Consider the following 25,182-nt stretch of genomic DNA (forward strand, 5'->3'; position numbering starts at 1 on the left):
CTCTCCTGATTGCTCAAGCTGTAAGCAAAGGAATGATGGAGAGACAGTGCCAATGATCATATTCCAGTTCAGCATATCTGAAAGACTCTGGGGTTTCATTGTTGGCTTTTTCTGAACTATATGATTATTTCATGCTTCTTGAAATATGGAAGGTTTTTTGTTGTACTGAGAGCTAACTCCACTCATTCCCTCTCACAAAGTGTAGGTTGCTGCCCTTGCCCCGGTGTTGGTCTAGGTGAGGCGCCAAAGGAGACAACTGCAGTGCAAGTAATGTTCTTCAGAGCTCAGACTCTTTTCAGGATGAAATACGCTGTTGTTAAACAGGGTAGTAACACAGCTTGTTCCCCCCATGCAAGATAAACACAGGGGTTTAATAAATCTTTCAGTCCTTGAAATGGAAAAACAAACAAATAAAAACCCCAGGAGCAAGCAAGCAAACACACAGATCCAAACCCACCCCCTAAAAAAGCCCCCAGTGATACCAAAACCCTAATCATCAGAACCAGGCATTTTGTGGTTGTGTGAACTGTAGTGATCGGCAAGGAGCACTTTATTCTTCTCCCACATGACAGTGTATTCCTCCTCTTCCTGACATTTTTGTAGGACCCACAGCATTTCAGTACAACCTTGTCTGATTTATAGCATCTGTAATAAAAGAACTAAGTCCTGGGCTAGCTATTTTATTGATGCTTACAGAGTCGATGGGTTTAAGCTATGACTACCCTATCTGGCGTTTAATGACTGAGGGTGTGGTTCAGTCAGTGTTTTGAGCCAACAGAAGGGGGAAATCCTGTCTCTGAATTACCATTCCTGCCCTCTTCCCTGTAGCAATAGTAAAGTTTCTGGTCATGTGGCTAGAAATTAACCCTTCCACACCCTAAGAATATTGTCTGATTGTTCTCTAATCTGCTTTTCTTCATGGGCACCCCAGTTTTTCTGCCTACACAAAGAGCAGTGTGTGGAAAAGCAAGGGAGGAGGGACCATACAGCTGTGTCTTCTAGTTAACAAGACATGCTTAGGTCCAGCTTGAAGTAATTATTGCTTTGAGGTTCATGATCATTTAGAAACAATAGTTGAGTCTAGACCATCTCTAATCTATGCTTCTTTAAAATGAGGGGAGACAAATATCTTTTCAATGGGAAACAAACCAAGTGATTTGGGTCTGTTACCGGAGGGCTTAGTAAAGGGTCATAGCCTGGTCTTGGATGAGCAATAACTAGTTAAATTCAGACAATGTGAAACTTGATGAAATGGTAACTTCTACAAACTCAGATTACTTACGTATTGGCAGAGTATCGTAAATGGTCTTGATGCGAATGAAAATCTGCTTCAGCAGTGTCAAAGTTATAACAAGGTGGAGCTGAAGTTCAAAGTGCTACTCTCACATCATGTGAACTTCACTCCTGCTGCCAGCAGTGCTGTACTGACTGACAGGTCAACTTTCCTCTCTCATAGGTGGAATCATCGCAGGAAGCCAATGCTGAAGTCATGAGAGAGATGACAAGAAAACTGTACAATCAGTATGAGGAAAAAATGCGAGAAGAGGAGCAGAAACATAAAGCTGAGAAAGAAATCCTCCTAGTATGTACAATCAGTCTGTAAGAGTGGTGCTTATCTTGGGTGTTTCTGAATCACGTAATACTCCAGAGCTGATGTGTTCCTTCACGCCTGTCTCTGTGAACTAGTCATGCCAAGGTTATTAAGCTTTCCAAGCTTTTGTGATTGAAAGACTAAGAAAACAATGTGTTCAAACACAGTAACAGTGATAATAATGTAGATTTCAAAATTTGATATGGAGTAAGTTGCATTTTTTGACTTTTGATTCTCTCTTAAAAAAAAAAAGAAAGGAAAATATAATCTCCAATTTTAGTTATATTTTAAGAAGAGAGGGAACAACTTAACTGGATAATGCTGGAGGAAGAACTGTTCCTGTTCCCTGCTTTCCTTCCACTCCCAAGTAAAACCTGTCTATGAGCAGTTAGTCATTGCATTTTTCTAGCAGATAAAGTAGATAATGATGGAAACTGAAGGTAGATTCCCCAGTCTCTTGATATTGTTTTATATATAAGGAAAGTACAAAGCTGAACGTAGCAAACTTTGGTTTCTGAAATGTTATCTTCTGCAACAGCATATTTTTCTTATGTTGTTACTCATGGCATCCTCAGAAGGGAAAACAAATATCTAAAAAATGGCTAAAAGTTTTTCTTGGATTTTCATAATGATGTTTTTAAATAAAAATACCCCAGATCTTTTGTTCTATACAATTCACCTTTAAGGTCACAACTCTTCCAGACTTCTGGGCAGATATAGTGAAAAGCTTTGAGCTCTGCTTGAAAGCCATTATCCTGGCTCTATGGGATGTTAATGTGACTGTAAACGTTCTTATTTGAAGGAGGAAACAAATCGGCTTCTGAAGGCTATTGAAGAGGCAAATAAGAAGATGCAGATTACAGAAACAAGCATACAGGAAAAAGACCAGAGAATTGGTGAGCTGGACCGGCTGATTGAACGCATGGAAGAGGTATGAGAGTTAGTCAGGTACCAACTTTATATCAAATACAGAAGTGCATGGAGGAAATCAGTTTCTTTTTTAACTTTCCCTTTTCCATTTCCACTGCTCAGTACCCTGATCAGTGACATACTATTGCTGTTTGCATCTATCTTAATTATTGTATCCATATAAGTAAATGGACCTGGTCTACCACAAAGACACTATGATTAAGTGGTTCTATCTTTGTAGTGGTCTTTATAGTCAGGGCTGCCTAAAGTGTCAAAATATATTTATTAAATTAACCATTATTTTAAATAAAGAGTTTAAAAAGACCGTTCAGTCTTCCTTCAGTGTGCAAGGTCTCCTAAGCCTAATGATCCAAAGTCTCTTAGAATTGCTGTTTGTAGGTTTACGGAGTGCATAGTTTTGCATGGGGATAGATGAGGAACTGACTGAGAGCATAAATTGGGGTTGTTGGTTGATGTGAAGCTCAACATGACCCAGCAGTGTGTGCTTGCAGCCCAGAAACCAACAATGTTCTGGGCTGCATCAAAAGGAGCATGACCAGGTTGAGGGAGGGGGTTCTACCCCTCTACTCCACTCCCATGGGATCCCACCTGGGGTACTGTCTTCAGCTCTGGGGTCCCCAACAAAAGAGGGATGTGAACCTGCTTGAGCGAGTCCAGAGGAAACCACAAAGATGATCAAAGGGCTGGAACACCTTTCCTATGAAGACAGGCTGAGAGAACTGGGCTTGTTCAGTCTGGAGAAGAGAGGGCTCTGGGCAGACATTACAGCAGGTTTCCAGTCCCAAATCTTGATCTGATCTTTAAGGTCCTTTCCAACCCAAACAGTTATGATTCTATGATTGATTAAAATGTACTTAGTTAGCAATAGATACTTCTGTTTAGCTGTTTATAGTCCTGATAGGAATTGTATCTCCAAATTTCTCCACTTGGGGATGAAATGCTAAACTGAAAGCTTCAGATTAAAATGCCTTGAGGATTTTTTTGTGGGTATCTAACAACCAATTAATCTTCCATTCTGATATCCTGTTTAGATTATAGCTCAGAATAATTTGAGGAAAGAATTAAAAAAATCATTTTTACTGCCTTTTAATCCAAAACTTATGTTCTTCCTTTCCTGCTGGTATTAAAAAGCATTAATTATTCCTCTCCCTGGCTAAATATTCCCTACCAAACTGTAATTGAGAGTAAGTTTTTGACAATTGAATTTTAAAGCTCTGAAAGCAGAAAAGCTCTGAGACATTTACCTCTTGTGACACTGTCAAGCGTGACACTTCTGTAAAACTAGTTTTAGTACTTTTTGCATTGCTTCTTTGTATTTCCTTATTTCCCTTCTTCTCTTTTACGGGCTACGCTCCAGGGCAAAACTCAAACTAGTCGTCAAATTATTATTATTTTAATCTATTGTTAAGCCTAAAAGTATCAGCCTAACAGTTATGGTGAAATTTCCTCTTAGTTTTCTGGTATCATTCCCATAACTGAGAATGAATGTTACTCTTTAGTCCTCAGACTGAAGAGTGTCACCCTAGACAGCATAAGAGCAGCCCTTCCAAAAGGCTCCAGTGCTCTTGGATGTACTTTGGCATTTCTCATTTCATTTAATAGCAGGCATCTCATTATCTTTAAAGATCTGTGCTTTGCTATCTAAAATACAGAAGCAGAGAGCATTCTAGTAAGTGAAGGGGCTATGATCTTCTGTTCTTACACATGAGGTGTTTTTTTCAATGGCTGAAACTTAGTATATTAAATATTTGTTACCAAGAAATAGATTTTTATGAGCCTGTCTTGTTGGCTTGACTGGGTAGTCTAATGTGAATTTATATTGAACCTCTTTTATCTAATGCTTGCAAATCTATTAGCAGAACTAGTGATTATACTGAGCAGTCATTCAGTTTAACATGCTCTTTAGCAGCTCCATTAACTTAATCTGGGTTTCTCCCTACAATTTGTATTTTGCAGTGAATGAAAGATTGCAGTATAGTTCTTAAGTACAGATGAGTTTCTTCATGTCGGTTATTTAAGTTGCTCTTATCTGGCCAATACTTGCAGAATAAAACCGAATGCCTCTTAAATTCCCATTAAAGTGGACAGCAGACTCCTCTGTTAGTTTGTGTTGACTCAGTTCCCAAAGCCTCATAGGTTTTTCACAGGTGCTGTGCTGGTGGACACCTGAAAATTAAACAAGAATATTCTGGAGAAGAAAATAGAGCAATATCTTGTATCTCAGCCTTGGATTGAGAGATTTTTCGAAGGGATAACTTGGAAAATTTTACATTTATGTTGTTTAAGATGACTCATCTTTTTATTCAAAATCCTCAGTTTCAAGTACAACTGCACATCTTCAAAAAGGAAATTGAAAACTCTGATCTTAATTCCATGCATAGCTGGGAATTTGATTTTATTCTTATGCATCCTGTGTGCCTTCATGAATTTTGTTTCATCAGTTTCTATTTTAATTTCACAAAAGATCTTTTGAATTGCAATGAAATATGCTTTACAAAGCCTTTACGTTTTGACACACTGGTAACTGAAGGATAACATTTCTTGTTTAGGAACGTCACCAGCTGCAAAAACAACTTGAACTGAATGAAATGCAAATATCTGGAGCAAAATCCGAAAACAACTCCGACACTGAAAGGTGAGATATGTCTTGTCTGTGGAACTTGTGGTATTGCTAAGAAACTTTAGGGGGTGGTTGGTTTGTTTTTCAAAGACACCTGAATTTTATTTTATCTATCTTTAAAATTGCAGTCTTGTAGGGATTGTCCATCTGAATGTAAGCTTATTTACACATAAAATATCAAGAAGATTAATTCTTGCAACAAAACCCCCACATCGATGCATCTTTCTTAAAAATTGTTTGCAAACATGAATAAAAGAGGGAAAGCAGGAAATATATTTAACGCTTGGAGGAGCTGGTCTATACATGTGGTGCACATTAACGTATGCGCATGAACAAAGTGAAGGTGTGGAAGAAATCTGTCATGTAGCATCACAATGCAGAAGTAAGCTACAAAGTTATTTGGGTAAAGTAAGGTCGATATTACTGGCAGTGAGTCCCCTGTAAATGGTTGTTCTCAAAAGCATGAAGCTTAGAAGAAAGATCTAGTAGTGTGGTGGCACCTGGATGTGCTGCTTCTGCCCACAGACGGCACATGCATTCATTACTATTTATTTGAGGCTGACAGAGCATCATGACCAGGCAAAAGAAAAGTTCAAGGAAAGCCAAAGGCAACATTTCAAGGGAAATCTATCCGGCACTGAAATAGCATAACTGCCATTTGAGTGAAAATTGCATCTGCTGTTTAAAAGTTTATATGACACTACTTAAGTGGGTAAACATGAATCGTAAGTAGAGACTGAATAATTGTTTTCTGTGGCACCAAGAAATAAAGTTTTAAGGTTTTGGCATCTCACTGTTCTTTAGGAAGCATAACAGAAAAGGAGGCCCTTGCTGCGAGCATCTCACTGCCTAGTTGTATTGATCTATGACCAGCTTATCTGCTTTAAGGGTTATAACAGCTTTTCACAGCAGCTTGTTAAAATAATAATTTAAAGTGAGCAGATATTGCATACAACATATAATATGGAGATGAAAGATAATTGCTTTCTTCCTTTACCTCTGCATAACAGATACACTTCTTGCTTCAGTGGATCCTTCCCTGGCCACTCAGCATGAAAAGTTATGCTGCAGTATAAAGGCAGCGTCCAGACAAGAATTTGTGCAATTCAGGGATGCACAGAGTTGCAATTTATGCAATGCAAGCAGTGAATGTGGGTTCAGATGCTGAAGTTCTTAAGTTCTCTTTACAGGTCTATACCTCACCAGACACTTGAGCTCCACCTGAGGAAGGACCTCTTTTACATTGCTCCATTGCCATCAGTGCTTAAAATTTTGAATCTTCCAAAGAGAGATCAAATACGTGTTACAGTTGCAATCAAAATGTAAATTGTGGTTTTGTGGGACCTTAACATACAGGACTGAAAAACCTGCAGCACTGCCTTGCTTTTTTTTGAGTCCTTGTCAAAGTGCTGGAGTTACAGTTCTGTAGAGTACTTCACTGCTAATAGAGACTCTTTCTGGGGGGAAAGTTTTCACAGTCATTCACTGAAGTCTTGTCATACAGTTTGCCATCTGCTGCTTTGCCTTTGTATGGTTGTTCTAAATGCAGCTTCAACAGTTTCTTCTGTTGTGCACAGACCAAGATGAAAAGAGCCTTTTTGGTTTTGATTCCCCTCCTCCACTTCTCAAATTGTGTCCAATCCTGAACCTAAGAGTACAAAAGTTTACTTTGTAAGCAAGCAATTGCTTTCTTTGAAGAACTGCAAGAATTGTACATTCAGATAAAAGTGGAGGCTCCCATGGCCATCATGCCCCAAACTTACTAAACCACTTCCCTCCTGTGTCTTTGTGTATTCTAAAACTACTTTTCTGGTAAGCTGTGAAACCAGCTTGTGGCATGAGTTCTGGGGGTCTTCAGTTTCTGTCTTAAACAGATTTGAAGAAATGCAGAATCTATCTAAAGAGTCATTCATACAAACTTAAAACATTCACTACACTTCTTGCTTTTGATGAGTTAGTATTACTTCAGTATTAACTCCAGAATACTAACTCCAGTTATTATATATAGTTATTAATACTAACTCTGCTGTTGGCAACTATGCCAAATCCTCAACTGTAGTGGGAGAGCTTTGAAAAGGATGCCAGCAGATGTGCTTCCTGGCTTTTAGTTAGTATGCATTTCCAAAAAGATTTCAGGTGATAATAACTCAAGATAAATGTGTCTTTTGGTGATTTGTAGTGGTAGGACAAGTGGAAATGGGTTTAAACTTAAACAGGGGAAGTTCAGGTTAGATATAAGGAAGAAGTTCTTTACTGTGAGGGTGGTGAGGCACTGGAACAGGGTGTCCAAAACAGTGGTGACTGCTCCATCACTGTCAGTGTTCAGGGCCAGGCTGGGCAGAGCATTGGGCAACAAGGTCTAGCGCGAGGTGTCCCTGCCCATGGCAGGGGGTTGGAACTAGATGATCTTAAGGTCCTTTTCGACTCTAACCATTCTGTGATTCTGTGATAAAGACCTAGTTATGTAAACGCTTTTCACTTCAAGGAAAAACAGACATCTTAAGGAGGTGAGCTTTATCACATTGTTGAAGTGTCAGCACTTCAGGCACTGAGTAAGCAAGCCAGTATGCGACACAAAGGTGGGTTAACTTGGGTGGAGACAGCCACTTTGACTAAAAGACTACCATTAAAATGTACTTTGGACAAATTGACATCTGTCAGCGAATATGACTTGCCTACTCCTTGACCTGGTTTTCCTGATTTATGGTGGGATTGTGGAGCTTGTTCTTCTTTTGCTTTTATTGCATAGATTCCTACTCATATACTTAATTCTTCCATGTTTTGCTAGGTCACAGCATTTGGAGGAGGTAGCAGCTAGCCTAAGAGAGCGAATCAAACATCTGGATGATATGGTCCACTGCCAACAGAAGAAAGTCAAGCACATGGTTGAGGAGGTGAGATCTAGTAAAACAATTCTAAGCCTTTTGAGGGAACACTGTTTTAGTACATAATCCAAAGAGAGCTCTGTTCTGTGTGCATTTTCCTTATGCCACCTTATTTGCAAATGCAATAAAAGATGAACTAGTGAAGCAGAAAGACTAGGTGAAAGCAGTTTAATCCAGTGACTGTGGTTTATATACTGTGATTTTTAGGCTGACGCTAATTCTGGAACTCCTTATGGTAGTCCAGGAAATACACATACAACTTGCAACTTAATTTGAAGCATGCAGAAGGTAACTGCAGAAACAGTGCAGACTGCTCATTAAGGGTCTCCTTCCTGTACAGACATGAAAGGCAAAAACTGCTTTATTTTTTAATTAATTTTCTTTTTTCAGTGTGGTTCCTGACAGAAATAGCCAGGCAAAGTGTCTTTCACCGCTCATCGTTTTCACCCTGGTTTGGGGCATCTTTATTATCTTAGCTGATAAAAATTCCTGTAAAACTTAAAGTGGCTTTCTGCTGGAAAGTGGTTTTAAGTTACACACTGCCTACATGCCAATAATCTGTTCAGCAGTCAGAAGGCTGTGACTGCAAGATCTGTGTTTCTCCAAGTGGATGAAAGAATGACATGGGAAATAGGTAAATTAAGTTTAAATTGGAGCTTTACAAAGCAGACTGACAGCACTATTACACAAGCCTTGAACAGAGGAGAGGCACTCATGAAATATCTTTTATTTGTATTTGGACATCAGACATTCACAAAATCAAATATTTGGAAATCATTCTAACCTAAGGCATTCTTTCTGCATTCTCAATGTGCTACAATAGAATTTCTGATTAGACATGGTGCTTTTCAATTTTTATCAAGGTAGAATTTATATATAAATACCTAAATGCCTACACCTCTTTTGTTTTATAAGATTCTGATGTAGTCCTGCTGCATGACCCGCTGTGTGATACTAAGTGTCTTTTACACAGAGGGATGCAAAAGTATCTCTTTGCATTAAATTTCTTCTGTCATCAGTATAGACTAGTATAAAGTCTTGAGGTTTTGTTTCTAGTTCAGCTTGCCATTTTCAGGGTTTTCAAACATCACAGCAGGTGGTCAAAAACTGAGCTAACACTTTATACCATGGTATTCTATTAAGAAAAACATTTCCATTCTAATAATCCTATCCATCAATTTAATGGATTATGGGAACGATTATTTAATGTATTTTGTATATCTGTAAGATGACCATCATATTATCAGGTTTCTTTTGTTCTGACCAAAAGTTCTAAAGGACTTGCCACTCTGTGATACATGTGGCAACCCAAATGATTCTGGTAATATGAAATAATAATAACTGGCCCAACATTTGTGCAAGTAATAGCTTGCCAATTCCTTTTAATCTATCTCTGCTGGTACCTTCATATACATAGAAGGCCCTTCCAGATCTTTTTGTTACCCTGTTTAACAAGTAGAATGTTAGGTGATCAACTCATTATTTAGCTTTCTCAATATTACCTAGCTTGATGTCAAACTACCTTCTTCTCAAAATCGATTAAATATCTGTATTTAGGAGCACTTTTGCTCTCTCCTTTAGTCCTTGTGTGTGTTAGCTTTTCTTTTAATTTCATTTCCTTGATAACTGCATGAATACCTGTAGCTGCATCTGTATGATGTAACTGAAGTTACTGAGTCTAAAGACCTCTGTAACATAAGTTTGATCACGTCAGATGGTACTAAATACATTAGGCAGTTAATGTTTTTTGTGCTGTCCATGGGTTGTGCTTGTACTGTGTTTGAGGAAATACATATGATACAGTTGGCATACACTATTTTAAAGTGGACTCTTCATTAAAGGTCTAAAAATAGCAGCATTAATAGTGCAGAGGAGGGTAACTGTCTGCCATGGAGGAAGATTGAAAGCACTGCAGATGTTTGTGCCCTGAGCTATCCACGCATGTGGTATTTTTCATGATTTTGTGCTCTTCTCTGAGTAAACATTAGCAAATTATTTTTAGGCTTACTTTAAGCAACACTTGCTAACTCTGCCATAGAAGCTGAGAAATCAGCAATGAAAATGCTTCTTAAAAGGTAGGCTCTTGAAAAGGAATGCTATCTGAAGAGGCTGTTGTGGAGTTAAGTTAAAAACTAATGAGCAACATCACCAAATATACTTTCAAGAGTAAATAGGGAAGACTGTGTAATTGTGCTACTATTTAACTCCCACAAAATATGTTCATCAGGGTATGCATGAGCACAAATCTCCTCTACTTAAATTTAACTAAATGCAGAATGTAACTGATAGGAATATCTAAAAAAGTGTCACTAAAACCTACCATGTTACTCATTACTGAATACTTTCATGGCTGCTGTCTGTAAAATAACATTCCATTTTAGGGTTTATGAGGGCATTATAATGATCAATAACTTGCATTTAAATTATATAATTGAGAAAGAATGATCAAAGCAGCTAGAAAGCCTGCTTTCTGAAACACTTAGTGCCTCTGTTGCATGAGAACAGACTGATAAGAGGCTAACATAGGAAACTCAGAAGAGATGTGGAAAGAAAGTAATCAACATTATCAGCAGTATTGTGCTAGATGCTGAAACAAACCTACTGTATGAACTAAGTGCGAAGGATGGCTAAGCCTAGGCTTGCTTGACTACAGAATGAGCTTTTTTTAGTATTAAGCTTGGTATATTTAGACAGAGACCTCAAGTATGAGGGGTTTATTTTTTCAGTGTAAACCACAACAGGTTTATGCTGTTATCATCTCCAACAGAAAGTGCAGCTACAGAAATGATGAATTATTTCAGTGGGGTGCTGAATAAAAAGATTTCATGAGTGCTTCAAACTCATGCAGAGAACTGTCAAAATTGAACAAGTGCTGAGACGAATATGCTGGCTGAAAAATCACAAAATAGGTTTCTCTTCAGGCCTTTTTAGGGAAAGATGATGGATCGTGGGCAAGTGACAGATGCAGGGCATTCTGTAAAAGAGCAGCAAGCCATAAGGAGGAAGTGAAAGAGAAACTTTATAGTGCAGTTTTGTGATGCAGTAGGCAGCTCTAACACCTTCAGTGCTGTTTGATGGGAAATGCGTTAGGAGGCTGTGGTCAGTCCTAATCTAGGCATGCATGAAAGGGGATGCTGGCAGAGAAGCACCAAACGCAGGAGGCCATGGAGGAAAAGAGTATTAAATCCTTCTTTTTTGAGGGCCCATCTTGTTGGTACTGAATGCAGTAGATGTGTGACCTAGGGAACTGAGCCCAGGCGAAGAAGAACAATCACAATTCCACATGCTTATACTCCTTAGTAAAGAAATATGCTTCTATTTTTTTTTTATCTGAAAAGAAGTCCTTCCATCTCAGGCATTAATAGAACATTTGCCAACCTGACCTAGTCAGACCAGACATAAATTAAATAGGAGCATGGAAAATAACTTTCAGAAAAAAATAAATGGAAGAAATTAAATGGAAGTTTGCTGGACTCGGTAACTTTCAACATCTCTGCAGGTTAGATCCCATGCACACCCATTTTTCAGCCTCACAGGGATTCTCTGCTGTGAGACCCAAGATCACACCAGCTGAGCAGAAAATTATTCTACATAGTCTTAAAGCCTCATGTTCTTGTTAGAGGTTGCAGATGATTTAAGGCTGACAGACTTATCCCTGCTTTGAACTTGTTTGTTAAGTAAATCTGTTTGTTCTTAGCTTAGTGCAGTACACTTTATATGAAATGCAGGAGTTTATTTGGCAGATGTGTAGAAACCCAGCCCTTTTCTCATACTATTTGTACATAGCAGGCTTTCAAAAAAGCCTTCTCAAAAGATTCAGACAGATGGCCAGAGTGGGTCACCCAGAGCTCAGTGGTGAAATCGGTGAACATTAGTAGGTATGGGGTTTTTTTCAGCTCTTGTCTTTGTAGCCCTCTTAAAGTACAGCTGGACAGAGGGTGACTTTCAAAGACAATCCAGGGAAAAGCTGGTTCGATCACAGGAAAAATCTGCAGGAAGACTCACAGTGTGAAAGGTGGAACTGTGCTAATTTTGGGCCCTTCCACTACAGAGTTTCCAATGCAGAGACAGAACTGGGCAGGCAGAGGGAGGCACAGGGGTGCAATAGGAGGGCAAGGGATGCTGTTACCACATTGTTTCTTGCAGGGATGAAATTGCTTTTGCTTTTTGTGAGAGTGCTGGAAGCTTGTCTTTTATGTTATCTATTTGATATGGTCAGTCAGTTTATCCTGTGTGTGCCATTCTAGGATGTGGGAGAGAGTTTAGTCTAATATAAAGCTAGAAGTCTTCAAATGAAATACAAAACTGATTTTAAATCAGCAACAGATTTTTATTTTTCTGGCTTTATCTCAATTTCAAACCTAGAGAGATTTCAGAGAGCTTTAATTTTGAGATCTGTGCAATTGACATTGAAATAGATTGTCATTTCATGGCACAATAAGCTTATTTTATATGTAATATTGTTTCGTTGTTGAGAAGCAGGAGAGGGAAGGAAATAAGCATTTACATCTTGTAAGCAAGGTGAGTGGGTTGATGCAGATACAAGGAGCTGTTCTAAAGGGTACTGAGAAGAAAAAAGGATATTTGATTCCATGCCAAGAAATTATCTACAGAACTCAGATGTCACATGAAATTCCCCTAACTACTGAATTGAACTGTCTCTAGGTCATGGCCCATGAGCTGTTCTCCAGCTTTAGTCTGAGATTCGTTGGATAATAAATGGTGACCAAACCCCAGGGAGAAGTTGTATCCTGTTCTGTTGTAGAAGATACTTGCACGAAGGACAAAGTGCTAATGAGCAAATGATATCCCAGATACTGAAGATATTTTGTATTATGCAAGTGGGGAATAAAGAAGAAATTTGCCCACCGAAGACTTAATAACCAGCTGAAAGCTTCTGCAGCAAGATACTCCAACTCCAGATACACAGCATAATATTCCAGCTTAATTATGGAAGTGCAGTTTCAATTTTAGGTAAAGTAAAAGAAGCTGCACAGAAGCATAAGGAACAAGAAGATGGAATTACCAGCCACAGACAGATGCCATTTTTTTTATTAACCAAAATCTGCTCTGCATAGTACCTACAGTAAAGCCCAAACCAACAACAAAACACAACAGCAAATGTAGAAAAAGAAACCCATCCTCGGAGCTGGGAGGAAGAAGATAAATGGCAGAACATAAATAACTCACCACCCCCCAGTTCAAGTGTTTGGCACGCCTCAGTGGACTTGAGCAATGCAGTATGTTGCTTATCTTTTGGCAGAAGTAGAATCACTGCTGGTGTTTGGTGAGAGTGTTTATACATGCATAGCATCAGCTCTTTCAGCTGAGAATTGCCTGGCCAAGTCATTAATTAGAAAACTTGCACATTACTAAGGTAGCTCTTAATAAACTGGGTTGAACTGTTAGACAATGTGGCAATGTTTATAACTCATTAGGGCATCTAGGTCCTGTGGACCTGCTTTAGCAATACATACAGATCAGAGACTGATGTAATGGGTTCATCCAGCTCGTTAGTTTAGGAAGGTCTCTATGGTGGTGCATTAACTTAATCAGTTGTTACTTTTTCTTAAAATACGAGTTTTAAAATAAAAAAAGTACTGAGGGGCTCAAGTGGTTTAAGGAGGCTTAAAAGGTGAAGGTGCTCATTCCTATTCACTGTATTATGTTCCCTGAAAAAAATCTCAACACTCTTGTCTTGCCTCTGAGAATTACTGCTTAAGGTCCAGTGAAATACTGGACTGAGAAAAATCTAGTTCTCCTTGTACAGCAGTTATCTCTGAGAGTTCAGGCTGATGTTGCAATGTCTTGCATGTCTTGTTTTGTGTCACATAGTATGTGTTTGTCCTCTGTTTAGTCATATTTATGACCAGTTTGTTAATGTCTGCACCAGTGTTACAGGTGTCCAATCCGTGAATGGTAGACAAATAAGGAAAATGCAGGATACTTGAATAATATGTAACACTTAAATATATTGACCTTGTCATGTTCTGACAAACATTTTGAACTAATGGATGGTAATATCAAGCGGTAATTGTTGACTGAGATTATCTAACAGCTGAATCTGTTCCAATCCAATAGATCACTCTATATTTCAAGCCTCCAGAACTGTGTCTAAGTACACAGAATAAAGTTTGCTATTCCGTATATTTTATATAAAGGCTCTACAATTGGACACAACTGGAATTTTCTCTTAAGATGCTTTTTACTTCTGCTTGAACAGCTTTGTAATTCTGTTGACTTCCCTTCTAATACCACTACTCATATCTCCAACGTTTCTCTAGAGACTCTTCTAAGTCTTGCAGTTCTCCTTTTGACTGTTCTTCTTAGGTGTTCTATCTGTGAGCCCAATTTAATGTTGTTGACTCTTACATCTAGCTTTTCATCTTATCGAAGCAAACTTTAGCTGATTGGTGGAAGAAGAGAAATTCAGAAGTGCAGCACTTCCGATAAGTAGATAAAGTAACAATCTGGAACTCAAGGGAGTTTGAGAGAAATGACCTCTGAAAGATTTCAGAAGGAGGCAAAAGCATAGAGGTGGTAACAGCAATAGGACTGAATCAAGGAGGATGAAGCTTGAAAAGTAGTGCTGTGGTCATATTAATCCTGAGCCAGTGGATAAATTCAGAATGATAACATTGCCTGTGAGGCCTTAGGTGCTGATTCAGGTCATTGGAAATTGCAGTGGGTATGTGAAATACAAGCTACACACCCAACACAGTCTGCCGGGAACTTCATGGATCCTGCCATGATGGGGAGAGATCAGGTGTCCTTCCTGTGTCTGACAGCAGGGATTGAAATGAGGTGGCTGAGGGGCTGGGCTCACACGCACCCTGCTGCGTTGGCCTGTCACCAGGCACAGAGACCCTGAGCAACATGAGCTTACAGGGTGACTGAGCCAGCGTTCTTATCTCCTAGTTGTTACAGCACTGGGGGAATGCTCCCCAGCTCCTGGGGTGGCCTAAGAGCACGGATACCCCTCACTCACTGACAGACCAGATAAATTACTGTAGCTTGGGCCTTGTAGCTCTTCCCTTCCCAGTTTTGGAATAATCAAACATTTCCCAGTAGGAGAAATGAAAGCAGGAGCAACAAATACAGTGGGTTGGGGGGAGGTAAGAGGTAATGAAATGATAGGTAAGAGGGTGATGGTGTGGTCCAGGGTTGCTAAATTCATATTTCTGTTGTTAGCAATTCACATTTCTATTGTTTTGAAAGGGGGAGCCTTAGAGGGTAGTTGTGCAAAAGCCAGATTTGGGAGCAAGTTGCTGAGCTGGCAGTGAGGTGAATTGCTGAAGTCTAAGCAAGGTTCAGGTGGATTATAGGCCTTGGTTATTGAGCAAAGAAAACGTAGGAACATCTTGGTGATAGTTACATCCTGGAGTCAGTCCAGAAGTGACCGAGGTTCAAGAGTCAGTCTGTGGCGGTTGAGAGTCTTTGATTTGCAGCCATTTGTCTCTGACCCTAGACTATTCTGGCCACAGCATGGGCACTCAGTCCAGTGTTGTGTTTGACCTGTCTTGCTTCTCCTTTCCTTCTCCTTACCTTATATTCAACCAAAAGGCAAAACCTATCGCTCTGTCAACTGCTAGTTGTTCTCTTGCTTTATACAGCTCCTTGAAACAAAGACACTCTCAAGACTTGGGTTTGTCCAGTAGAGGTTTATGGTGCTGTAAGTGTTATCACCTTATTTTAGTTTGCCATAACTAACATTCTTATGCAAAAATTAAAATGAAGTTAAGTAGCATGGCATGGATTTTATTCTTGAAGTGCTTTTACCCCATACCAGCATTATGACCCAGTGTTCTTGTTATATTCCTCTCGTAAATGAAAGCATCACTTTTACTTTTGCAACGTGACTTACATAAATGTATTGATTTAAGGTTGCATTTTATTTAGTATATTTAATATAGTAATATATGAATATATATAAGCCCCTAAAGTTATTCCTGTTTTCCTGTGCTATATCCTGTCAGGGGTTAATCACATCAAGTTTGCTCACTCCTGGTGCTAATGGCATAAGATGATGTGTACTCAAGTCCTTATTCAGTAAATAAACTTTTTTTGTAGTAAACTACTCTGGTGGGATGTGTCATCTGTCAGGCATGTGGGTAGGTTTAAAGGTGTGTCATAACTGGAAGTTGATTCAGACCCTGGACTGCAGAAGCTGCTAAGATAACTAGTTGGCCATGTGGGTGCAGCATTCTGTATGAAGTAATACAGGCGCCCTACTACAATCTGGCCCTGCTTTCCTTCTGCAAGGGTCTCACAAGGTAGCTCTGCTGCATCTGGGGAGCAGGGACTGCAGGGCTTTTTTCCTGGTGCCAAATCAGCCTCTCATTTTAGCAACTGCTGAATTTCCCCTGGAATATGTTTGGTCTGTGTGACTGTGTCTTTGAGTTCACAATGTTCTAAACATCCACTGAAAAGTTCCATGTAAGTTACCCAGTTCACAGCCTTGTATCTGTAATCTGCATGGTCTAATCATTCCATTCTGGTTTACTGCTAGGCTAAGACTTTGTGTGTGTGATGATACAGTGCCACATTGTCTCTTCTCCGCACTGTGGAAGAGAAGGAATGTTTTAAAATTCGGGCATAATTCTTCAGAGGGCCAAAGCAGATTGATGTGATGGGTTCTGACAGGTACTGTGTAAACACGTTAAAAAAAGGCAGGGAGCACCGTTTGTTGTGTGTGGTCAGTCTGCAAGTCCTTGGCGGGTTCTCAATGAGGAAAAAAAGGAGTTTGGGTTTGTGTTTGGGAAGGGGGGGGAAGCTGTTTGTCAAGATCTTCCTCTTTATATTCTGTTAGATTTTAAGGTGTCCATGCTCATTTTTGTCTTCAGAATATTGCAGTTAACTTAGAAACATTCTTAGGGAGTTTGTGTCTCTGTAGCCAATGTGAAGAATAAAAAATGTAAGTTTAACTTATACTAAATCTATTTGTACATAATACTTGTAAACATGGTTACTGACACAATTTATTTCATACCTTAGAGCCTTTGTATCATAGAGTGAATATAACTTAAGGTAAATGGTTACAGAACACAAGAGTTTGGTCTTGCTTTTGGATAACTGATAATTTGATCGCTTATTTGGTAACAGATTTTTTTGTGTGCTTGATGTAAAAACCGTATTAGGCAGATGATGAGGTACATTATCTTCAATAACAGGAACGGATATCTGTCAGGGCAAAACCTCCCTTGATCACATAGCTATGCTTTGTTTTCTTCAGTCGTCTTTGTGTTGTACTGATTACTGGTGTTAAAATTATTTCCTTGTATGCATAGTAGAACAGAGCATTAAGAGCAGACCCACTTGAAAGTCCTAGAAGAACAGTTTATCTTTTCTGAAGCAGAACTTATTGGTGAGACTGGAGCTGTTGAACCAGTGACTTAATTTAGTCATAATATTAAACAAAGCTGTAATTAAATATGGAGATCAAAATATGTTTGAAGATTTTCTGAACGTGCTACAAGCTTTGTGGTTTTTGTGATTTGAAAACTGAAATGATAATAGCTTTAGATGACATGGAGAGTTTTTACATGCACTTGAAAGAAGAAAAAGAAAGAAATACCTGATTTTGAGAAAGATGGATGATGACAGCACTCATATTCTGTAACTGTTCCGCTGAAAACACTGTATTTTAGCTTTTCCAAGTAATAAGTGGTCACTGTGTCAAATGAGAGGTGATAACTGAAGATCATGGAAACTAAATTAGAGCCGAGTTAGTTTTAGAACTCTTTTTCTTTGGTTTAATTCACGCAATTGTTTTGCTTCATTTTTTTCATAGTTTTGTCTGTTTGAAGTGTTTTATAACATCTACCACTAAACTTTTGGGAGGGTGATGGTACTACTGTTGTTTTGCTTATTGTACCTTTGCATATTTGATCATTCTCTTTTAGCAGGATGTGAATATTTCTACTAATCGTTGTTTCTAGACATGCTGAAAAGTTTGTTGATTTTGAATGGGTTTGTTCATTTGCTTTCACAATATTGATTTTAAGATACACAGTTAAAAAGTGACTGGTGAAAATGCATGGAAAATTTGACTGAAGGATTTAGAAATGGTCTTTCTTGCATAACAGTGTAACATAATGACTGCCAGGAAAAAGCTCATGTATTCTGAGATTTCCTTGATTTCAGCTGGGCTGTTCTACAAAATGAATTCACTTCAGTAAAAGTCCACTAGATTTTTTACTAACAAATATTTTTTACTTTTCTTCCTTAAAATTGTACTAGTGAAGGCGACAGCCAACCAATAACCTGGCAAAGTAAAGCTCACTTAATGTAAAGCTTTATAGAAAGTACTTATTTTTTTATTATGCATAGGTATTTTTATAGTTTTCTTGTGACTTTTCCACTGTTGGCATATTGCCCCAAAATGCAAAGGAATATGCAGGATACACACTTTTCTAGTGCTGTAGTGTCAATGTGAGCATCTTTCTTTCCTCATCTAACATAGTTTTGAAGGATGCACTTTTCTATATATACAGTAGTGTAGACTTTACTAAAAGTGCATGACAGACTCTGGCATTCCATTTGTGATGTGGACCATCCATTTAGGAGCTTTACTTCTGATTTTGCTTTCAGGCTTAAGATCAGAAACTTTTTATATCTTTAATTTACTTCAGTGAATTGTGGAGATGATTGCCTTAGATAATGCACTGTTTGGTAAAGCAGAAGTTGTTGGACAGGCACACAGCAGGGAAAGGGGTTTAGCTAATGATGTTGCAGTATGTCAGTTGAGAGATATATTCCCATACATTTAATAGGGGGAAAATAGGGTTTTGATTTTTATCTGACCTGGAATGGTTTGGGGAAGCTGGATTGAAATTTAACTGGAAAAATTAGTGACCTGACACCATTTAGCAGTGAAAGCAAAAAGTATCCATTGCTTTCAGCTTTCATTGCTGTTGCTGTAGGACAGGACTTGTATGAGCACAGAACAAGGTGAGGAATCCATCTTCTCCCAGTTCTCCCATACACAGGATGCAGAATCCCATTTCTCCCTCAAACTGATCTTTCAGTGCACTTCTAATGATTCTGCTTAGAAATACTTTTAACACTGCCTTCTGCGTCTGAAGTAGACTCACTACAAATATAGGAAGCACCTTGTCTGCTGTGCTTGTAAAGTGGTGTGTGTCTACAGCTGTTGATCAGTAATAACCTGAACTGCCTCCTAGGAAGCAGTAACAAAGTTGTTATTTAGCTATTATTTGGGTTTGCTCCTTTTATGAGCTGCTGTTTTGGTGGGTGTAGTCAGCAGGGCTTGAGAGAGAATATCAAGTGACTTTGCCTTTGGTCCAAGGGGAAAATTCAGTTTGTTTGCACAAGATGCTATTGTCTCCTAAATGTGGTCAGCTGAAAGGAACTGACCTCTGTGGCCATCAACAGGTCTCTTATTCTACTGCTGCTAACAGTATGAACCTCACACAGCAAATCTTTCCTTAAGCAAAGGGTTCAGAGGAACAGAAAAGGAAATCTGTGACTTTAGGACTTTTAGAAAGCCATTCCCTCAAAATCAGAATAGCTTTGGGTCAACAGTAAGGGACCAGAATGAAATAACCAGTTTCTCTGAGTATGTGCCTTTCCCTGCTTGTGCTGGTAGCAGGGAAAGATTTAATGTAAAAATTCTTGTTGTACGTCTCTATGAGCAGGAGAAATCCCAGAACATAAGGAAGATTGTCTTTTGTTCCACACAGAACGGTACTGAGATGGAATGCTTCTGGTGCAGCTAACTTTATTTACTTTTCATGAACATTTGTAAATAACTTCTTCCATTCCCTAGGTCTGAAATGGAAATGCACTTTTTCTCTAGGAGCCTGGTATGAACAATGAACAAATAAGACCTTCAGGAAGCTAGGAAATGTGCCACATATTTTTGGGTGTAGTTAAAACTGACTAAAGCAAAGGCCTTTGAGTCAAAGATGGAGTTTTCCCTAGCGTGCTTTGTTATATGACAATGTTTGTGTTTCCATACTTCTTCCAAAACATACAAATTCTTAAAAGCCATGTTATATACTGAATCATCTATATAAATGCAATGAGAGCTAATCCACTGACTACTTTGTAACTATGTATAGGTACTCAGCCGGTGCTGAACAATAAAATTAAAAAAGTTTTCTTCCTACCATATCTATGTCTTGTTCATCTTCTTCCCATCCCCATTAGACTAAATGTCTCTGTTTTATTTTTCTTCATAGATTGAAATGCTAAGGAAGAAAGTGAAAGAAAAGGAATTATTCATAGTACAGCTTTTAGAAAAAATCTCTTTCTTAGAATGTGAGGTAATTTTTACATTTATATTATTGTGATAGTTTTATGAAACCAAATAAAATTTGAACTAATGTCATCTGATGTTATCTGGATGCATATTTACTATATATATTTGTTGTTCTTCAGTATGGCAATCAAACTTACAACACCAGTAACATGAAGAAATGTGTGTAATACAGTCTCAGTGCTGATTTTCTTAACATACAGTTTTAAAACAGTTGTTATAACAATTACTCAAAACAGAAGCTTCTGAATACAACTGTTGGTTTGATTTATATTTTTTTTCCCGAGAGTAAGGATTCCTCTTTCTCAAGAAATACTTTGACATTATTTCATGTGGATTAAGCCAATGTGCAGTTTTATTTCTTTGCTTAATTAACACAATATGAATAAAATAAACATATGAAATGAAAATTACTGTTTTCCAGAATAAAGAATTACAAGATAAACTGGACTACTTAATGGAAAACCAACCAAAGACCAATATAGAAACTAGAGAGACTGGTGTAGGATGTGATCTCCCATACAGGTATTGAATTTTTCTGCTTGTTCACAGGAAAGTCCTTCATAATCTCCCTTATTGGTGTTGTATTAGTAAACCATTGTGCTAAACTGTTAGAGTGGATTGTGGAGTTTTACAGAATTTTCCTAAGTTTAAAAGATTACATCTACATGGTGTAGTGTACTTCAGTGACTTATGCAGACCGTTGGGGAGTACTTATTTACAGTAACATGATTTAAGAAGGGAGTAAAAGAAGTCAAGAGATAAAACTTTACTAAATATCGGAAATACTGATGAATTGTGTCATCTGGCAGCACAGCAAAAAACAATGGACAGTTCTACCCTGAGGCTGGTTAATGCTGGCTTTATGCTTGCTTTATTATTTGTGTTCCGGGAGATGCATCCAGGACCATGTTAAAGGGCAGGTAAAACCAACAGTAAAAGTTTAGGGCTGCAGCAATTTTTTGGAGATGTACTAGCCCTGAGTGGAAGATTGCCAAGTAAAGAGTGTGGCAACATTACCCCTTCTGCATTGGGGTGGTTGTCTCTGATCTGTGGTGGCCAGTGTCTCTGTAGCATTGGCTTCTCCTCCTTCCCTTTCTGTGCCCTGAACACTGTAACAGGGTTGCACTAAGCCCTGGGAGCAAGGCTATGGACATGCACTTGAATATTACTTCTGTGGAAGGGGAAAAACAGAAACCAAAATAGTCAGGTAAGAAGGACCATTGCACATTACTTTTACTACCAACAGGTAAACTTGTTCATCTTAACTGCCCTGCAAACTAAATCATTTAGTTTGAGCAATGTAAATCAGCAAATGAAATCGGCAAGCTGCAATACAAACTAAAATTTCCTTCCCAATTAATAAATACTCTCATTTCAGTGTTCAGCCTAGAGCATGTTTTAATGAAATGAATTTTGAAACTTCAAAACCAGCGTGTTTCACTGAGGGTGCCAACAGAAAGCTATCTTTGTTGTCCTCTCTGGGGCTCCTCTGTATGTAACTGCTGCCCCTACTTATCTGATATTTTTCCTGGTTTTGAGATTTACATAGAAATTTATCTCTCTACAGTTCAGATTTTACGGAATTACTCTTAATTACTCAAATTAATTGGGTTCTTAAATGTAATATTCCTATCTTTATTGTTACAGGATCTTTAGTCCTAGTAACTAGTATTGTTGGACATTGCAATATGAGCTGCAGCAGATGTCTGCCAGTAAACCTCCCAGTATCTGGTTTTTATCAAATGTTCTCTGTGGCAATAGAGAAAAGAAGTATAGAACATACCAAATAGTCTGAGTAGTTTAATTTTAGCCTGTCAATATCAATAATGAGGCACAAGTTCATTGCCATGGCATTTCCAGCCTAGCTCTCTGATATTCTGACATTAACTCTGTAAACTTTTCGTTGTCTCCTTAACAGTACAAGTACTGAGAATGGAAGATCTCCTGAAAGTGCAAGGCCTGTGAGGACATACACCCCATTCAAGAGAGTGTTGGAATTTAGCACAAAGAACAGTACATCTTGAGCTTTCAAGTCTTTCATTGCTTTCTAAATGCAAGCAAATACCTTGCGCCTTTGCAGCTTGATTAGATAATTTTTTATCAAGTCTTAGAGAAGAACAGCAGCACAGAGTCTTGCTAAATCTATCCTGAAAGCAGCTTTTTAGTAACTTCCTGTCTGAAGTTACTACTGACATTAACTCTGTGTGTGTGTGTGTGTGTGGGGAATATGAAGGAAATGGGATGAGTGTAACAGCAGTCAATATTGCTTCTTCAGAAGCTAGCTAGTGCAATGCGTCATTTCAAATGCCTGTAAGGAAGGAGTTGTATAGCTGTACAGGTTTTTTTTCTTCAACTGTGTTGTAATTGTTTGTGTAATGAAGCTCTAATATATTTTATTTTCAATGCTACTAGAAGCAGTATCTGAAACTATGCTGGCAGAGGGCATTAGTCTGAGAGATCTTCCTTTGTGTACAAAGTGTGAGGGCTGTTCATGCCTGTCAGAGACCTGCTGTAGTTGAGGGCTCTCTTCACCTCGAAGTTCACTCATAACCAGTACTCTTTTGCTTGGAGGGACAGATGCAACTGGGCTGTTTAAAGCAATTCCCTCCACACCTGCAGGTGAGTATCATGTCTGTTGCTCAAAACAGTAAGTGATAGAGCAGATTATAATGGATTTTGCTTTGTTGGACTGAGACACTGGTTTGCACTTCCTTGGTCATGGGATAGCGTGACTATTGGTGATACATTCAATAGTAATTGTGTAGGAAAATCCCTGTCACATTTCTTTTTATTTACTTTTCCAATAGAGGAAATGAAATGAAGCAGAATTTTGCCTACAGCAGCCTGCAGCAGTCCCTGCAATTCCTACATCAACAGCAATCCTGAATCAGGATTTTTGAGTACTCTTTATTTTTTTCCCAAAGCACTTAAAATCTTGTTCTTGACTTCAAAGTACCAGCAGGAATGACTGCATCTAGTACTGAACCTTATTTAAACATATACACAGGGCATTTTTTTTACATCTTGTTTTGATCTTCCAGTCTTAGTGAACTAAAATGAATTGCAAAGATTTTCTTGTAGTTCTGTTATCATGAATGAAGGGTATTTTTTTATTATTACAGTATCTGATATTGAAAACAACTTTCATTTTGTATGATTAATATCATTCTTGCATTGAATGTCAATCCCAGGAGGTACTCACCTTGCCACAGGGCTTTACAAAGTGATTGCTTTTATCTCCAGTCTAATGCAAGTTCCTGAGTTCAATACTGTCTGTTCAAATTAAGTATACTTAGTAGAGTTGTATTTCAAACAATAATATTTACCTCATAATCCAGATCTTACTCCTGCACTATTACATGGGTTTCTGGATTTGTTAGATAACTTTGTTTATTCTCTAGCTGTGCTGTTTAACTACTAAATAAAGAAGCCTGTATAGGAGGATGGATTTAAGGATGTTTTGATGTGGTACAGGAATCTTGCAGGAACATGAATTGCTTGATATAATCAAAGCATATGCATAGTAAAATGGGAAGCTCAGACTTCCCCAGCTTTTGTGTTAGACCATCCTTTTTGCACATAAGCTTTTTTTTCCGTCATGACCTTGTCTGTTCCTGAGAACTTAAAATGGCCATTCTTTCTAAGAAGTGGAGCACAGTACCATGGGTTGGTTTATGCACAAAATTCAAGAAATAATTGCAATGAAAGCCATTAACAGAAAAGTGAATTCTTTAGTGTGTGAAGGAAGCCTGTACCTTTGCTGGTAGGGAGGTCACAAATGTTAACAGTTGCTCAATGCTTCTTTTAAAAATAATAATTAAAAAAATACATTGTTAGTTTTAATAGCTCTAAAAGGAAACTCTGTTTACTCTGCATGTGCTGAGGGAGTGCAGAAGATCTCATAGATACCAAAAGGGCAAAGAAACCCTTCCAGCTGTCACATCAGTAAACAGGCCTAATACCACACCTTTGCTTAAATGGCTTCTCCCAGAGAAGAGGTGCAAAATCTCTCTGGGAAACCACTGGAAGAGTAGGTCCTGAAGAACAGTCTGCTCCTTCCTTATAAGAACAGTCCTCAGACAAAGCACCCTCTCATTATGCAAAGCAGAGGAATTGTCTTGTAGCTGAATACCAAAGACTTGGAAACAGCTGACACAGGGAGAAGCTGTAGTCTTCTGTAGTGCATAGGGTGTTTTTGTTTGAAGTTTTGATTCTTGACTGAATTTGGGAGACTGAGTTTGCTGAAAAAAGTTCCCAAATAACAGTTAGTTTGATCAATCATTAAATGAATTATGGTTATGAGCAACTAAGATAATGAAGTGAAACTATAAAAGAGAAGACATTTCAATTGGAAATGTATGTTGATAAACCCTGAAGAGGATGGGTAATGACCCAGCTCAAACTTCAGGGTTAAGCTTTGGACTTGTGTAATCATATCTCCCTCTAGTGGCTGATAACAGCAAATACTTGGGCAGTATCCTTTTTAAGAGAAGCTGCAGTATAATCCCAGCTGACCATGTTAATGTCCCCATTAGGGATGCAGCTTCAGTTCATCACATTATGCCTTCTAGCATTTTTTTTTGTTCCTGTCGTGCTTTAACCCCAGCTGGTAACTCAGCACCACACAGCTGCTTGCTTACTCCCTGCCCCAGGTGGGATGGGGAGGAGAATCAAAGGAATGTAAAACGCACGGAGATAAGAATTAAATAACTAAAATGAAGTCAAATATAGTGATAATAGAAAGAATGCCAACAATAGTAATAATAATCGGAAACAACAAGAACAAAAAAATGAAAGCTCAGAAAACACAAGTGATGCACAATACAAATGCTCACCACCCACTGACTGATACCCGGCCTGACCCAGGCAGTGA

General features: G+C 38.5%; 1 protein-coding gene across 1 annotated transcript in view; it reads left to right on the forward strand.

Annotated features, from left to right (window-relative positions):
• MYZAP (myocardial zonula adherens protein) overlaps positions 1-25,182 on the forward strand; it is a 59,186-nt gene that overhangs the window by 24,347 nt on the left and 9,657 nt on the right. Inside the window, exons 7-12 of the mRNA XM_057398447.1 lie at positions 1,457-1,582; positions 2,394-2,522; positions 5,071-5,156; positions 7,930-8,035; positions 20,230-20,313; positions 20,731-20,831. Coding sequence (XP_057254430.1) covers positions 1,457-1,582; positions 2,394-2,522; positions 5,071-5,156; positions 7,930-8,035; positions 20,230-20,313; positions 20,731-20,831 — 632 coding nt within the window. The remainder of the gene's footprint in view (positions 1-1,456; positions 1,583-2,393; positions 2,523-5,070; positions 5,157-7,929; positions 8,036-20,229; positions 20,314-20,730; positions 20,832-25,182) is intronic.

This window comes from Pezoporus wallicus, unplaced genomic scaffold, assembly GCF_028554395.1.
Source record: "Pezoporus wallicus isolate ANWC-B61680 ecotype Strahan unplaced genomic scaffold, APGP_CSIRO_Pwel_v1 contig_3952, whole genome shotgun sequence".
NCBI lineage: Eukaryota > Metazoa > Chordata > Aves > Psittaciformes > Psittacidae > Pezoporus > Pezoporus wallicus.